We start from the raw sequence: 15,236 nt of genomic DNA, 5'->3' as shown, positions 1-15,236 counted from the left end.
TTTAAGTGCATGAAAGTAAACGTTTGAACGCAATCATTCAAACGAGCCCTCCCCGAAAGAAGGGGGGGAACCCAAGCGAGCTCCAATCACCAGTTGCTTCACAAACGGAAAGTTCCCCTCCCTATTTCCGATTGGACTTCTATATTTAGGAAAGCTCTCTTTGCTTTATAAAGAGATCTCGCCCAGTTCTCAGAGCACGACAAAAGGTAGTTGACACTGAAGCCGGTTTTTCTGTCGATTCTTTGTGGACTTCGACCATGGGGAAGGAGACGCAAATGGCGGTCGACATCCGCAAGAAACTTGTCGTGGTGGGCGACGGCGCATGCGGTAAAACGTGTCTACTCATCGTGTTCAGCAAAGACGAATTCCCCGAGGTGTACGTACCGACCGTTTTCGAAACCTACGTGGCGGATATCGAGGTGGACACCAAGCAGGTCCAACTGGCCCTGTGGGACACCGCGGGCCAAGAGGACTACGACAGGCTGCGGCCGCTTTCCTACCCGGACACAGACGTCATTTTGATGTGCTTCTCCGTGGACAGCCCGGACTCGCTGGAAAACATCCCGGAGAAGTGGGTACCCGAGGTAAAACACTTCTGCCCTAACGTGCCCATCATTCTGGTGGCCAACAAGAAGGATCTACGCAACGACGAGAACGTCAAGAACGAGTTGTCCCGACTCAAGCTGGAGCCGGTGAGGCCCGACGACGGCCGAGCTATGGCCATGCGTATCGGCGCACACGACTATTTGGAGTGCTCGGCCAGGACGAAAGAAGGCATCTGGGAGGTGTTCGAGACCGCAGCTAGGGCAGCTTTGCAAAAACAAAAGTCCCGGAGGCCGAGTTTTCTCAAACGATGCGTTTTGATGTGACTGGCAGGTGCCATGCCAGGGACTCGCCTAGACGGAAGGCCCGTTCGGGCAGTGCCGCGCCCTTACAAAGCGTGGCCTAAAAAAGACTACTGGCTCCGAAGACGTTCTCTTGGCCACGCAATCGTCTGTTAATGCTGCAGGGAGTGGTTTGGACAGGATCGAGGCTTTTATGTGCTGAAAAACTACCTTTTATTTGCCCTTATTACTCACCGGTTGCGTTCAAATAAGAGTAATAGAGTCACTTGTGATTCACAGATTAGAGCTCCTCAAAGGTCTGTATTTAGACCACTAACTTTTTCTGCTAACAATTGAAAATACACACAAAAAAACAACAGTGCGTATCTGTTAAAAATTGAAGCAGTAATCTTTTGCACATATGTCCACTTGTTATTGTTAAACAAGTGTCTTTAAATTAATAAGTTGCACAGCATTCTACCCAGTAATGTTTTGTTTGGTATCAAATGATGCACTATAATAGTGTTCTTTTAGAAATGGGCACGGAACAAAAGTTTCACTTTTGGGGAAAATGAATAATTGTTGGTCATTTTTACTAGAGCTGTACAGGAATGCTGCAGAATGTAAAAGGTAAAAAAAAAAAATAGTATGGCCTAGCTTTCAAGACCATGTGTAGTATGTTCTCAGTCCATATTGTACCACCGAAATGTAATATTTTGGACTCAGGACCAACAATGCAGTCCAGTGCAATTTTTGCAGTTGTTAATGAAAATGGGCTACATTCTTTTTATGTCATTCAGGTACATTTTAAGCATATTTTTCTCGTCACTGGTGTGTTGGGAGGGCTGAGTCTAAATAGAAAACCATTGTTGGAGCCAAGCATTAAGAGTACTGACTATTGAATGTATCTCCTTGTTGTGGACAAACAATACAATGTGTGCCATGCTTTTCGGTTACTATGTCTTGAGTTGATCATTTTGGCAAATCACTGTTGACTATAAAATGTGTAACTTTGTTTTTACAAGGTAATAGGGGTGCTTGTTTAAGATGGATATTCTGAAAGAATTAGAGCATTCAATAATTGTCCCATTTTTAAAAAAATAAATAAATCAGACTTATGTAAAAGTCACATTCCCTGCCTGCCATGTGTTGCTGAGCTTTTTGCTGACTTCCAGGGCAGGAATGCATTGTGTTGCACCTCCTGATTATTCCCACACAAGCTCCCCTCTTGTGTCTGTAATTGTTAGTGGATTTGAATTTACACGTTTTACTCAGATGGTCTCGTTTGCATTTGTCCATTTTTACAACTACGCTGAAGAAAAGTGCTGAGTATGTGCCAAATGTAACATTTTATGCATATGGGTGTTATATTTATAATACATTGCATTAGCTTGTTTTTAATGGGCGATTTGGAGCATTGTATTTTTTGTAAGCAAACAGAAATTTATTTGAAAATAAAAATATGATGTGGTGGGTTGCCATGTAAATGATGTCATTCTTTTTTTTTCTTACTGTATTTTTCCCCAGTTTACAAAAACAGTGATGGAAAAGAAAGCAGTCAATACTTTTGAATACTGGATTAAAAACCAAATCAGATGGTTTGTATGAGTTAGCAGTAGATGATTAGATTCTGTCAAAAATATATTTGCCAATATTATTACTCTGACAATGATCGAAAGCATATCGAGGACATAAGGTGTATGCAGTAAAAACTCTTTAATGACGGAAACAGGATTTAAATAGTACAATACAACATACAAATGAGGCAAAAAAAGATGGCGGTGTGAAATGAACAAAATGCGTAATAATAAAATCAGGGCTGACAAGTATCGCAGATACAGACGACATTTAGCGTACAGTTTTGTATTTCATTCTTGGAATGGTCTTTCTGTTCCAAAAACTGAGCCGTTAAGTTAGTTAAACTGAGAAATAAAGGGGAAAGGAATATCCAATTCCACCTGGCTGTCACCAACTCTTAGGAATTTTTCCAAAGTTTGACTTTTCTCCTTTAGGACTCGAACAACATCTGCATGGAAAGCATCCACATATTTCAGCATCAAGTCAGTGGAGGATTTGATGTCAGCCTGAAGTTGTTGAGTGGGAATCGTCTGAATTTCTGTCGCAACAGTTTGAAAATAGCCGCTAATGATGCGATGGAACGTTTCAATCTGCTCAACAACACTAGTAACGATACGAGAGTCGATGACTTCCTGGTATAAGTCGATCATCACGGCGGGAATCTTCATTGCATCTTGGGATTTTAGAATTTGGAGCAGCCTCTTAATTAGTTGAGAAAAATCCCTGAGAAGATCTTCAACTGTGTTGCCACCCACCTCGACATTCATCAAAGCGTTAAACGAGTCAGTCAGCAAGTCTCTTCCAGAAGCAGGAATTGCTTCAAAGACTACTTTGGTGGTTGATAAGACAAACTTTGAGACTTTCTGACATGCCTCCTCGCATACATCAGTGATAAAGCGACGACAATTTTGATAGACCTCAAACCCAGACAGTCTTTGTGCATACCCTGGGATTAGGAACTTGGTTTCTCTCAGGAATGTAATCACAGCGTCCAGAAAGGTCTCGACCCTCTGTTGGTATTTTCTAACGATAACATTGGCCTGATCTTTTACCGATGTCATAATATCGGAGGGATTAACTGCCGCGTAGTTGTCAACGGCCTTATTCAACCACACCGTACCGTGTTTTCTGGCTTGCTCGAGTGTCGCGACGACAGGAGTGGTGACCCTTTGGACGACCACAGGTACGTTCTTCTTCAGTCCAAGTATAATCTCATATGGCATCTCCGTGTTCCAGGAAGTCTGAATATTCAGCTTCTCAGAGTTCATCACAGACATCTTCAAGGCCAAGATATCAATGTCCATTTGTGGTTCACTCTGCAGAACAACAAATCGTTAAAACATTTTAGAATTTAGTTTCGAAATTCAATGAAAATGTGACTCGCAAAAAAGTACTTACAGGGTAGCGACCATAGAGTCTTGCTCTCGCTTGTGCGGGTTTCTCTGTCTCCATCTGCACTCCAATGTGACCAGCAGATGGGGTGGACAGAGTGAAAACAAGACGGTTTCCAGTAATCTCCTGGTGGACTTCCATGGTTTCATGAGGAAGATTGACTTTTAGCAAATTGCTGATGGAGGCGTCAAGATTTTCAGAACTTAAGATGATGGTGCTACCATGGCTTCCTTCCAACACCGTATGTTTTACAACAAGGACCGAGGCCATCTTGAAACCGCCGACTAGGTTAACGTTGGTGTTGCCTTGGATATTTCCTGTCAGAAACTCACATTCCGATGAGGAGGATGCATCGAGTTTGACAACGAAGCTGTCCTTGTTGAGAACGCTCGCATTGCTTTTCAGAGTGATCATCGGTGCTTTCATCGAAAACTCGTAGGTCAAATCGCCCATCTTCGGAATCCTTATGCTCTGGATTTTGGGTTCTGGGTTCTTCATGTATTTCATCTTGGAGCTCATGTCAAAAGTCTGCTTAGTGGTAGTGAGGAGATTACTGAGGCCAGCATCTTCCCACAGTGAGAAGTACTTCACTTCTGCAGTCCCCATTCCATAATACGGCATCGCTATTTCAGGAACAGCGATTGGTCGCCTCAAGATGTCAAGATTTGCTTCTCCGTTCATCTGGCAAATGACATTTATTTCAGTTTCACCATTATCCATTTTGAAATCATGGGAATATCTGTTTTGGTTGAGTCTGGCCATTGCAGTCCAGCTGGCTTGCTGCACTTCGGAGTTTAGGGTAAGAGAGATGTCATTCTCGAACTCCATCTTTCCGGACATCTTGAACGGAAGGAAAAGTTTGGAATTTCCCTTATTCTTGGTGTCAAACGTGAGCTCGGTAGGTGTGATCAAGGCGAGGGCGGAGCTTGTAAGAGTTCCCTCAATCAGGTTTGCCTCATGGGTGGCAGTAAGATCAATTCGCATGTCTTCAACACGAGCTTGGAACTTCATGTCAAAAACGCTGCCCTTCATCACAGGCGTTTCCGTTTCAACTTTGGCAGTAACGATCGCGTGGCGGAAAATGCCGATATCTGCAACCACGTTCTGATTGGACTTCAAATCTTTGCAGCTGGTTGCACCGACGAAAGTCACTTTGGCTGTGTGAAGATCCAGGACTACGTCAATGTCACTGCTGTGAGTTACCTCATCTGCGTAATCCCGAATTGCGTATTTGGCATTGGCCAGAGTGTTCATTTTCAGTTGGGCGGAGCCTGCTCCCAGCGCGAGATTAGTCTTTTGAGTTGATGACACGTGAGTGAAAATGTTGAGGGGTGGCATGTTGAGGTCATGATTATAGTTTGTATTGACCGTTGCAGAGAGTCCATCTTCCAAGGCGTACAACATGTTACTGACAAGATCAGCAGAATACAACGCCGTTGCTATCTTTGCAGTAGTGTCAGCAGAGCCTTGACCTGACAGGCCATCGATTTCCGTCGTTCCCTTGTGGTCCACTTTGAAGGACAACTGATCGATCTTAAGATACTCGGAAATTGCCAGACGGCTCATCTCGGGGACAGCCAAATGCGCATTGGCATCGACGGTGAACTGGAGGACCTTCAGAGTAGATGTGGCCTGAGAATTAAAGTTCACTTTGAACTCCGGTGTGACTGCTGTCGTCGTGGTGTTGGCCAGATCTGCGGTAGTCCTGAGTTTGTAATGCGGCGTGTTGATTTTAAACTGTCCGTATAGTTTTCCGAAACAGGGAATCTTGCTCAAATCTGTCACTTTTTCTTTCAGATCCAGTGTTAATGTGTCATAATCAAAGGATTGAATTTTCAGCGCCATTCTCATGACGTAATCCTTCATGTCGTCAATCATCTGTTTGAAGTCAAAGGAGTGTAGCGCATTGGTAAGATCCTGAATAGGTACCAGAACCTTTTTGATCAAAGGCTTGATGTCAATTGACCTTAGGTGGGAAAATCCAGACTGAATCTTTTCCCTCACTTGATACCGCTTCATCATTTTGACAACCTCATCCATCACTTGTCCGATCATCTTCTCAACTTCGTACTTGGACAGGATTTCCTCGGTTTTTCTGTAAATGACAGTGAATCGATCAGCGATGCCGTGTTTGTCGATCCAAGCTGTGATAGCCTCCTTGACTCTTTTCAGCAGATTGATGACTTCTGTCGGCAACTTGGTCGTCAGGTTAGTCAGGACATTTTCGACAGAGTTGACACGTTTTCTCACGTCTTGGGCAAAAAGGCTCAAGTCGAAGTTGTCAACGGCCTTCTTCAGGTCAGATACTTTCTTCTGGATAGTCATACTGATGTCATACTTGGTGTTGATGTCTTTCAGCAGTTCGATGCTGTTGTCCATCAGCCTCATCGCCGTCTTTTTGACATCTTCAATAAGTGCTGGAAGGTCCTCGGTGAAAGGGATCTGGATGAAATGGCTATCCATGTTCTTGTCATACTTGACAAACCCAGACACACTGTAGACTTGACTGTCTTCACTCAAGAGGTTTGTGGTGACTGCTCCTCTCATGTCAATGGCCATTCTCTCTGCTTTGTTGTAGGCCTCGAATTCTTGATCCAAAGCGTGCTCATTCACCTTGGATTTAACTTTCAGGTGAACACTTTGCTCTCGAAGACTCATGGTGCCGCTGAGCTTGTTGTCCACGTTGGTCTTGATTGCGGGTCCGCCTTCCATCTCATGACTGGTCGAGCCTCTGTACTCGAACGAATGCGTGAGAAGCAGGGGTTCAGCTTTCAAGAGGAATTTGCTGTAAAGTTCCCCGCTCTGCTGTCCGTAAAAAGACACTCCGCCGTTTGAGTTGAACAAGGCGTCGATGGTAAGGGAGAAGGGTTCGGCGGCAGCGTTGATTTTACTGTCAAAACGAAGAGACTGAGATTTGTAATCTGCGTCGTTGCTGAATTTCACAGTCAGGCCTGCAATTTCCAAATCCGTGGCGTGTGTTATCTGAGATCCCAGGAGTTGACCGTTGGTGTTGCACTTTGTAGACAGGCTCATGTCCATAAACTTGACTTCATAAGTGTGCTTGAGTTCATCGCCTGAGAAGTCTCCCATCAGTGTTCCTGTCAGCTCCATGTTGTAGGGTTGAGCCTTCAACCGGGCTTCATTGTTAAAGTTGACCTCCATGATCTTCAGAATATTTTTGATGATAACAGAGGCTGTCAGCTTCTCCATGGTAACTGTGATGTCATGCATGTAGGAGTTCCTTGCGCTAAGGACATTGTCTGTCTTAGTGTGGAGGGTTAAAGATCTTGACGTAAGAGAAAGGGAATTTGAATTTCCAGTCCTCATTTCGTTTAACGATCCAACGATATTGCTGGATAAGACGAGGCCATCTTCGCTTACTCTGAAGTTCATGGTGTTTCTTGTGTTGAACGCCGAGATGTCGCCGTTCAAGATCCCATTGAGGTAGACTTCGGAGCTTGCGAGTTTTCCCTCGACGTTAAAGTCAACTTTGTTGCCTTGGATGCCCCCCTTTGTGGTGAGAGACATGGTGGCACCATTGGCATCAAGTCCACTGTGGAAAATATTCTCAAATGTCAGTCGGTTGTGCTGAGCAGTCGTGGTGCAGCTGGTGGTCAGGCCGTTGGCGTTGAGGGCCAACGTTGCCTTGTGAGAAGCCAGGCTTGAAAAGATGTTCATGGAGGCATCGGCATTGAGCTCTAAGCCTGAGGGATTCAAGGAACCGGTGAGCAAAGAGTAGGCGCGGTTGACTGTATCTTCAGCGGTACTGCCGATCCGGAGGCTGGCTTGAGCTTCGGAAGCTGTGAACTCAACTTGGCTCTGGAGTGTTCTCTTACCGGCTTTTGTCACCGAGTTTGAGACAAGGCTCAGTTTGACATCCTTATAGTCGAGGGTGATTTTAGTCGAGTGTTTAACGGGGTCACTGTTAATGTTGGTGTTGGACTCGATATTAAGATTCTCATTTGCGTATATAGCCTTGATCTTATTGGTAACTTTCAGGATGTCCGAGTTTGCTCTCAGTATGCTCTCCAATCGGAGTTCCTTCTTGACACGGTCGGATGAGAAGGTGTTGAGATAGGTGGTGCTAGCAGTTAAAGATCCAACGCTGACACTTCCGTCGGCATTGATGTCGCCCAATAGCTTGGCTGAATCGAGCGTGAACTTCTTGGTGAGATCCAGAGATGTTCGCAAACCCAGCGGGGAAGCGGCTTGGATGTTGTATTTTCCCGAGGACGTTACATTGTCTGAGACGGCAATAGTCTCCTCTATGTTAAGCCTTGTACTCACAAATTCGTGCCCCAGCGAGCCGCTCAGGGTGAATCTCAGTGTTTTCTCATCTGTATCAGTAACTTCTGTAGCTCCTTTAAAGAAAAAAACAAAACAGTGACATTATAATACCGTGTCATTGTTGAAATTCTTTTTTTTATATGCTCAGTCAAAGAAATCAAATTACCCTCAGCCGTGAAAGACAGAAGATTGAGCGGACTGTGAGCCTGAACTTTGAACTTGGCCAAATAGTTTGGAGAGTCCACGGTATTGTTACCCGCCGACACTGTTGTCTCCCAGTTGTAATAGTTGCTGTTCATCTTCGCAGACACGTCCACCATCCCAAGAAGCGGCAGAGTGACCTCTCGCTCGGCAGGGATGGTAAATTTGGGAGTTTCGATCCGCTGCCTCGCAAGCTCCGCACCGAGCGAGGGCATGTTGAACAACTCCTCGGAAGATTTGCCTCCAAGTGGCAGAGGGATTCGGATGGTCACGTAGTTCTTGTTGAACTGGTATCGGAATTTGCTTTCCCTGATGATTGAATTAAAACAGAAACCAATTAAGTAAAACGGTGGTCGCTTTTATATATTTTTTTAACAATTAGAAAGGAATATTTCTCTTACATATTCATGAATAGGTTCTCAGGCATGGAAGGCATTTCCACCTTTGCAATATTGTTCCTCAGAGTCTCTACATAGGGGACATGGACTGATATTTTGTTCATCCAGATGTTGCTGGCCTAAGGAGAGAAAGGAGATTTTTTTTTTTTACATTTGAATGCCTATTAAGTCTCCGAAAAAAGAGCAAACTCACTTCAACTGCCTTGTTGACAATGTGACGCAATTTCATGTCAGTGTTGACAATCTGACGATCCATAGAATCCTTGGCAATTTGTCCGACCCAGGTCCTCAGAGCTTTAGTGTAAGGCACCAGGAGTTTGGTCTCAGCATTCATGTTTGACCTCAGCTTAACCTCAGCTTCGTCGTTGCCTGCAATAGGTACAGAATAGGGTATTGTTTAGCATCTGGAAGGAACATTATATGTTGTGAATTTGGACATACCGTATTTGAATGTGACTGATTGAATGGAGGAAGTCTCTGGGAGCTTCATATCACTTTGGATCTCAAAAGTGAATTCTTGGCCATTGGTGCCACTGTCAGTCATGGTAGCAGAGATGGTAGCATCTGTCTTCAGAGAGGGGACCTCCAACTGAACCTGCAGCATGCCTTCAGTCATGGCCTGAAGCCTAGAAAATACAAAATGTCAAATTAGAGCTTGGAGTTTTGGGCCAGGTTAAGGTTTCGAGTTTGTGGTTTACTCACTGGGCGTGACCGGTCAGAGTGAGCTGTGGCACATTCTTGTTGGAAATCTCAACAGTAAGGGTTTTGCCTTTGGTGCTGCTGTCAGTCAAGCCCACCTCGACTCCAGCTTGGACATCGAGGTCGGGGATCTCCATTTGGCTGGTAAAGACGTTCCTGTTTCGGTTGTACTTCATGGTGGCCGAAGCTTCGGCGGCTTGAGCTCCTGCAAAGTTGGAAAAGCTTCAAATGTGATGCTGAGAGATGAGGGAACTATTCTCAGAAGAAAAAAAATGACACGCATACCTTCAGCGTTCAGAGTCATCTTCAGGGAATCAACCTTCTGGTGGCCATCTTTTCCTTCACTGAGGAGCGCGTACGCAATGGTGGCCGTGTACGAAACCTTCGGCTCGACGTCAACTTCAAACCTGAGGTGAACAATCCAAAGATTTCGTCAAAGGCTTAAACGATGTCATTCCGTATTTCTCAACTTACATCGTCTCTCCGGCCAGAGGGAAGTAAGGCGCGTCACTTTTACCGCGTGCATCGACGTGAAGTTTTTTCGTGCAATACTTGAATCCAACGAAGGAGTCACAGTTTGCGTCACCCAAATTGTGTGGGATTACGACAGCCTTGCCGTCGCCAACAATCATCACGCGATTGCTAAAACAGACAACAAAAATCCTTTTTAATACCCAAACATTTAATGACATTTTTGGGTTTGGTTTTACCTGATTTTCAAAAGCTTTGCTGGGCCCTGTGCGGCCGGGATAGAGAGCTTGACCTGGTTTTGCTCGACGGATAGTTTAGCATTGAGTGCGCTCTCGTGATACAAGCTGGTGTGCATCTCCACGGCAGAGACGACAAATTCGGGGACGTGGACGCCCATCTGGGTCACAAACTCAACGCCAACAGACGGCTTGAACAACAGTTCGTTCTGCGTTTAAATGGACAAAAAGCTTTGTAGGTGATACAGTCAATATATTTGGCTAGTGATGACAATAAGATTTTTTTTTTTACCACATTTGGGGAGATGTGAAGTCCACCCTTAGCTCCGGGAGTAAAAGTGCCAGACAGAGAAAAGGTCAAAGGTAACCCAGAGGCAGTTGGAAGGACAAATTTGTTGTCCATGAACATGTAATGGACAAACATCTCATTGTCTGTGCTGGACATCAGTTTAGCCACAACCTAATAAAAAGAAACAAGAATACCTTCAAATCTTCTCATCTCGTTCTTTAAACAAAAAAAAAAAGTCACGAAATAAAAAAAAGTCATACCTGGGTAGGAAGAATCTTGAGGAAAGTCTCTGCATACATTTGAACATTATCGACAATAAACTTCAGATCGCTGGCCTTGATGTAGCCGAGCTCCGTTCCCATCATCTTCAGGTAGGCCATGGCCTCTGGAGATTCTTGATTCTGCAAATCCTTTACCAGCTTGTTGAAGTTGCCGACAATTTCTCGCATCAGATTTTCAGGGGCCTTGGGGAAATATTTGGGATCGTTTAATGGCGACATGAACGCATAGCGAAAATGGAATCAATTGAACCCACTATTTACCTTCTGTCCTTCTGATTTCAAGGGCGCAAACCACTTGTCGAGAACTTCCATCATCTTGATTGGCATCTTATCCTCCGCCCAGTACAGACTTTTTGACAACGTGTCTGGGAAGAACCCGTTCTTTCCGAACAAAGCCTCAATGGATGGCTCCGAGCCTTTTCCTTCGATTCCAAACTATCACAAGATTCGGAAACAGCAAAGGTTGAGTTCATTTTTGCAGTTTATCTTCCAACGATTGTCAAATGTTCATCATACCTCCCACATGTCCATGTTGTAGCCAAAAGCTTTGAGGGTAGATTCCATCATGATTTCTCTAGGCAGCTGGTTGCTCGGGTCAAAGATCACATTGCCCTGAATATTGGCCTGCAAGTTTTCATTTGCCAAACCCAGCTTGTAATTACGAGACTTTGTTCTGTAGTCATTGTGTGTGTCCACCGCGTTGTCCTGCAGAGCATCCAAAATCTTCTTGCCAAGCCTAAAGAAGAAATCTCCCTTAACATATCTGGATATTGTTTGATAATTAATAATGAATCTTACTTTTGGGTTTCAGGATCAGTGGAGGAGATGATGTTGTAGACATGGGAGCTCACAAAAGATTTGACCTGCTCGTTCTCCTCCTGTGTCAGGATCTTCTTCACCATTTCGATGTCACTATTTTGAGGATTTCTCATCAGAATCAAGTACGCTGCAAGACGTTTCTGCACGGCACCTCTCGGATACTGGCTGACCTTTTGGAGGTTCGAGCGAACCTGCGCGAGAAAATGGACGTTTATCAGTACATTTGTGGAAAACCGAAAGATTGCGAGTGTCTGTTACCTCATCTGTCAGAGACATTCTTCTGAACGCCTGGATGGCAGCGAGCTGAACAGCGAGCGTGGTGGCCGGCTGCCTCATGCATTTCAGCAGGGTGTTCTTAATAGCGGGGTCAGCAGCTTCCATCACATCTCCAATGTTCCCTACAACCCTCAAAGTCAGGAAGGTCAGATCTTTCTCCCCAGAGCAATCTGGGCCCAGAAGGGAAGCCATGAAGTCCGAAGCGGCCGTGATCTCTGGAGTGACTTTCTCCTCAGCCTGGTACAGCCTAGCGATGAAGATTTGATGTTAGATTCTTCACAAGCACCGCAACACTCCTGATGTTGACTTACTTCTTGACTGCATTGCTCAAGGCATACATGATGGGCTTGCTCTTCTTGTTCTGAGCCATGGCCAGAATATCCTTGACCATGAGGCGTGAGGGGTTGGGCAGCATTGCCAGGGCATAAACTGCTACGTCGACTTCAACGGCGGATTCGTCAAAGGACCTGAAAACCCTCAGCGTGGCGCTGGTACACTCCGGAGTACCGCACTGGACCAGAGCTTGCATGGTCAGGGTGTCGGATATGGCCATCATTTCAAGCGCAGTAGAACCCAAGACGTCGGGATTCAGGCCACGTAGCTCAGATACCAGTTTGTGGAAGAGGGAAGCACGCTGCTCGCCATTAGTGGTCTGGGAAAGGGTCTTCAGCTGCTGCATTGTGGTCATGGCAGCGTCTTTGGTTTGTACGGGGGACTTGCTGTCAACAAGTTCCATTGGCAAGAACCGGACGAGGGCTTCATCTGTTCACAAAGCATTACATGGCGTGTTATGCGCAATATCGGAGAGATCGAAGCACTTTCGAAAAGGAGAAACGCTAACTGCGATCGAAGACTCTGTCGTTGATCTTGGTGGTCTCTCTCAGAGTCACGGTCTGCTTCACCAGAGTGGAGATTCCGTATTCGTTCCTATGTCAAAACAGGAAGAACATTCAGATGAAAAATGTCCTTTTGTTTTTTAATTAAATTTTGCTTATGATTACTTTCTCTACTTACTGGTGGGAGAGGGGCAGGAAAAGATGCTTCTCTGTGCAGGTTCCACCGGTCATGTGCTTCTTCTGGTTGTCAAATTTGTAGTTGCAAGTCTGGTGGCTGCTGATCATCTTGGATAAAGGATAGTGCTGAAAGCGGAGAGATACATTCTCGTAAAATACTTCATTGGCCTTATTGATGGAATAAAAATATTTTTAAGAAGGAAGTGGAGTTTTGATTTGACGAGAAACCACCGTAAGGCCTTTACCATTCCTGAGATGAGAGCCAGGGGACTGGTGGCCTGTTTGTGAGCGCTGAAGCCATCACACCTGGAAAGGTCCCTGCTGACAGTTACGTCGGTGGCGATGTCTCCTCTGGCGTTGACTGTGAAGTCGGTGGAGCAGATGCCATACACGGTGGGCTGGGTAGAAAAAAATTGTCGTTCAAACTGAAGACATCACAAACATGTTTTCGGTTTACACCAATCAGATTGTTAAATCAATACACCAGATTAAAAGCCCATTATATGAGCAGGTGACGTTCCGCCAGTGATAAAGTTATCTGAGACTTTGCCCTGCATGTTGACGCGGGAACACAATGACCTATGTGCATTTTATCAGCCATGACTGTTCCAGATTATCGAGTCATTGCGCAACATGTTTATGGTTGGATGACTCTTCGCGTCGAATAGCTCACGGCTCTCTCACCATTTTGTTGTTCTTCTCTTCTTCCATAACGGGAACAAGGAGAGAGGACACAATTCCTCTCTTGATGTTCAAGATGTTGACCGGTTCATCTTCCTCAGGGAAGATTTTTACATCAGTGTGCCGCTCAACGGTGATCTTCAGTGGGTTCCTGATAAGGTGGACAGATATCAGTCACCTTTCTTGCTACATGAATATTATTAAAAATGTTTTTTTTTTCCTTTAGAAATGGGAGAGTAGACTTACTTAGCCATGGCAGCTTTGAAGACCTGATTTCCAGCAGCGGGGCGGTACAACGCATTCCCGTTCTCATCCACAGCAAAGATCTCGCTCAGGGAGCATTTTGTGGTTCGTAGGATGAAGCTGCAGGTCTGAGGCACTTCAAGCTCAACCTGCGCAGTCCATGATGTTTAGTCACAATTCTCACGATCATGACAGGGTGAAGAATCTTAGTCTGTGAGACGTACTTGACAGGAGACTTTGGGGCCGCTTTTGTTATCGGTGGCTCCGGGAACGCCATTGAAGGTCTCAGCCTCATAGTCGTACACAAAGCGCCTGAAGTTCCTAAACCTTTTAGCCACTGAAATGTGTGTTTAAAAATCAGTTAGACTTGAACTAGGTCCAATATAAGACCTGTATCAAAATAAACATTGAAAATATTGCTGTACTACATCAGTGTGAATTTCGAAGTATTTGACAGACCGCCTAGTATGATACCAATGTAAACTTACAGAGGCATGTTGGAGGTTGTTCATCCACACTTCCTCCATCTTGCTCTGGAAAGAAAAGCCCCCCCGCCCAAAAAATAATGCATTCACTCAAAAAATACATATAAATGTCATCAAACTGAACATTACTTACGGGCTAGGGCGCATGTTCCTAGCAGCAACAGAAGGCAGATCCTGGTACGTCCCATGTTGGGCTCAGCACCTGGAAGCCTTGAGGTCAAATGAATCCTCCTCTTTCACTGAAGACTAATCCGTGTGCTTTATTTGAAGGCTTTTATATCTCGGCCCTCTTGCTGGATGTGATTAGCGGGACTTGCAAATGTGTTGCTCTGGTTCCAAAGTCTGAGCAGTCCTTGTGGCAGGCCAAAGGTCAAATGTTTCACAAAGTAAAACATGATGTCAGCATTGGGTGGGGGTGGGTCATCGTGATAATGCTGAATCTTGTGATTTGGTCCTTTTGGGTACAGTAGACAACCTTTTGACACAAACAACATGAACATTGTGATTAAAATATATTTAAAAAAAAGATTTAAAATAACTATTAAAATGGATGGTACATAGTGTTGAATAAATTTCAAAACAAACCGATTTCGACCTGAACAATATGAATCGAAAAGGTGACTCATCTTCTAATGCAGGGGTGGTCAAACTCATTTTTGTCGAGGGCCGCATCATAATCATAGTTTCCTTCAGAGGGCCATTATGATATACAGCAGTGTTTCCCAACCTTTTTTCATTCACGGCACACCTTTTCATTGGAAAAAATCTCGCGGCACACCGCCAACAAAAATCTGTTATGCTCCTATATTAAAATCAGTTATATTACAACGAAAGACGTAAAGTCCTATTCCTATATATATATGTATGGAGAGTCGAATAATTTAATAGAAATAAATACTAAATATTCTTTAAATTGTATTCCTTTTTTTAAAATAAAAGTGACTGTTTTTTAAAAAGGTTTTAGACGGTGTAAGAAATAAACTATTTAAAGTGATTGTGAATAAAATAAAAGAATCAACGTGATTTTGTTTACTGTTTTAGACTAGGTCTATAAATATTGCAA

At 44.4% G+C, this 15,236-nt stretch overlaps 2 protein-coding genes across 3 annotated transcripts; one reads left to right on the top strand and one right to left on the bottom strand.

The window, feature by feature from the left end:
* The first annotated feature begins 90 nt into the window (after positions 1 to 90).
* Positions 91 to 1,918, top strand: LOC119118374 (rho-related GTP-binding protein RhoB-like). The gene has a single exon (XM_037245354.1). It carries the CDS (start codon positions 258 to 260, stop codon positions 867 to 869), a length of 612 nt encoding a protein of 203 aa, XP_037101249.1. The 5' UTR covers positions 91 to 257; the 3' UTR covers positions 870 to 1,918.
* On the bottom strand, positions 1,609 to 14,603 carry LOC119118371 (apolipoprotein B-100-like). Of its 2 annotated transcripts, none has more exons than XM_037245342.1 (25): positions 14,307 to 14,603; positions 14,177 to 14,221; positions 13,913 to 14,025; positions 13,692 to 13,837; positions 13,449 to 13,596; positions 13,010 to 13,162; positions 12,766 to 12,890; positions 12,593 to 12,678; positions 12,063 to 12,513; positions 11,734 to 11,998; positions 11,455 to 11,666; positions 11,173 to 11,392; positions 10,918 to 11,091; positions 10,636 to 10,839; positions 10,379 to 10,546; positions 10,090 to 10,295; positions 9,854 to 10,021; positions 9,665 to 9,786; positions 9,383 to 9,584; positions 9,122 to 9,306; positions 8,874 to 9,049; positions 8,684 to 8,799; positions 8,248 to 8,591; positions 3,801 to 8,155; positions 1,609 to 3,718 (listed from the first exon to the last, which is right to left on the bottom strand). In XM_037245342.1, exons 1-25 carry the CDS (start codon positions 14,359 to 14,361, stop codon positions 2,738 to 2,740), a joined length of 9,420 nt encoding a protein of 3,139 aa, XP_037101237.1. In that variant the 5' UTR covers positions 14,362 to 14,603; the 3' UTR covers positions 1,609 to 2,737. The 2 variants fall into 2 exon arrangements, with proteins under 2 accessions (XP_037101237.1, XP_037101238.1); XM_037245343.1 differs by having other exon boundaries at positions 10,382 to 10,546.
* Between the last annotated feature and the right edge of the window lie 633 nt (positions 14,604 to 15,236).

This window comes from Syngnathus acus, chromosome 24, assembly GCF_901709675.1.
Source record: "Syngnathus acus chromosome 24, fSynAcu1.2, whole genome shotgun sequence".
NCBI lineage: Eukaryota > Metazoa > Chordata > Actinopteri > Syngnathiformes > Syngnathidae > Syngnathus > Syngnathus acus.
The sequence above is the reverse complement of the archived record's forward strand: the minus strand, read 5'-3'. Positions and strand labels throughout refer to the sequence as shown.

Excerpts from the sequence above, each read along its gene's own strand:
- LOC119118371 (XM_037245342.1), bottom strand. The coding sequence starts at position 14,361 with ATGGGACGTACCAGGATCTGCCTTCTGTTGCTGCTAGGAACATGCGCC. Across the intron at positions 12,679-12,765 it reads TTCCTGCCCCTCTCCCACCA|GAACGAATACGGAATCTCCA; the intron begins GTAAGTAGAGAA and ends GTTTTGACATAG. Across the intron at positions 10,840-10,917 it reads TGAAATCAGAAGGACAGAAG|GCCCCTGAAAATCTGATGCG; the intron begins GTAAATAGTGGG and ends TATTTCCCCAAG.
- LOC119118374 (XM_037245354.1), top strand. The coding sequence starts at position 258 with ATGGGGAAGGAGACGCAAATGGCGGTCGACATCCGCAAGAAACTTGTC.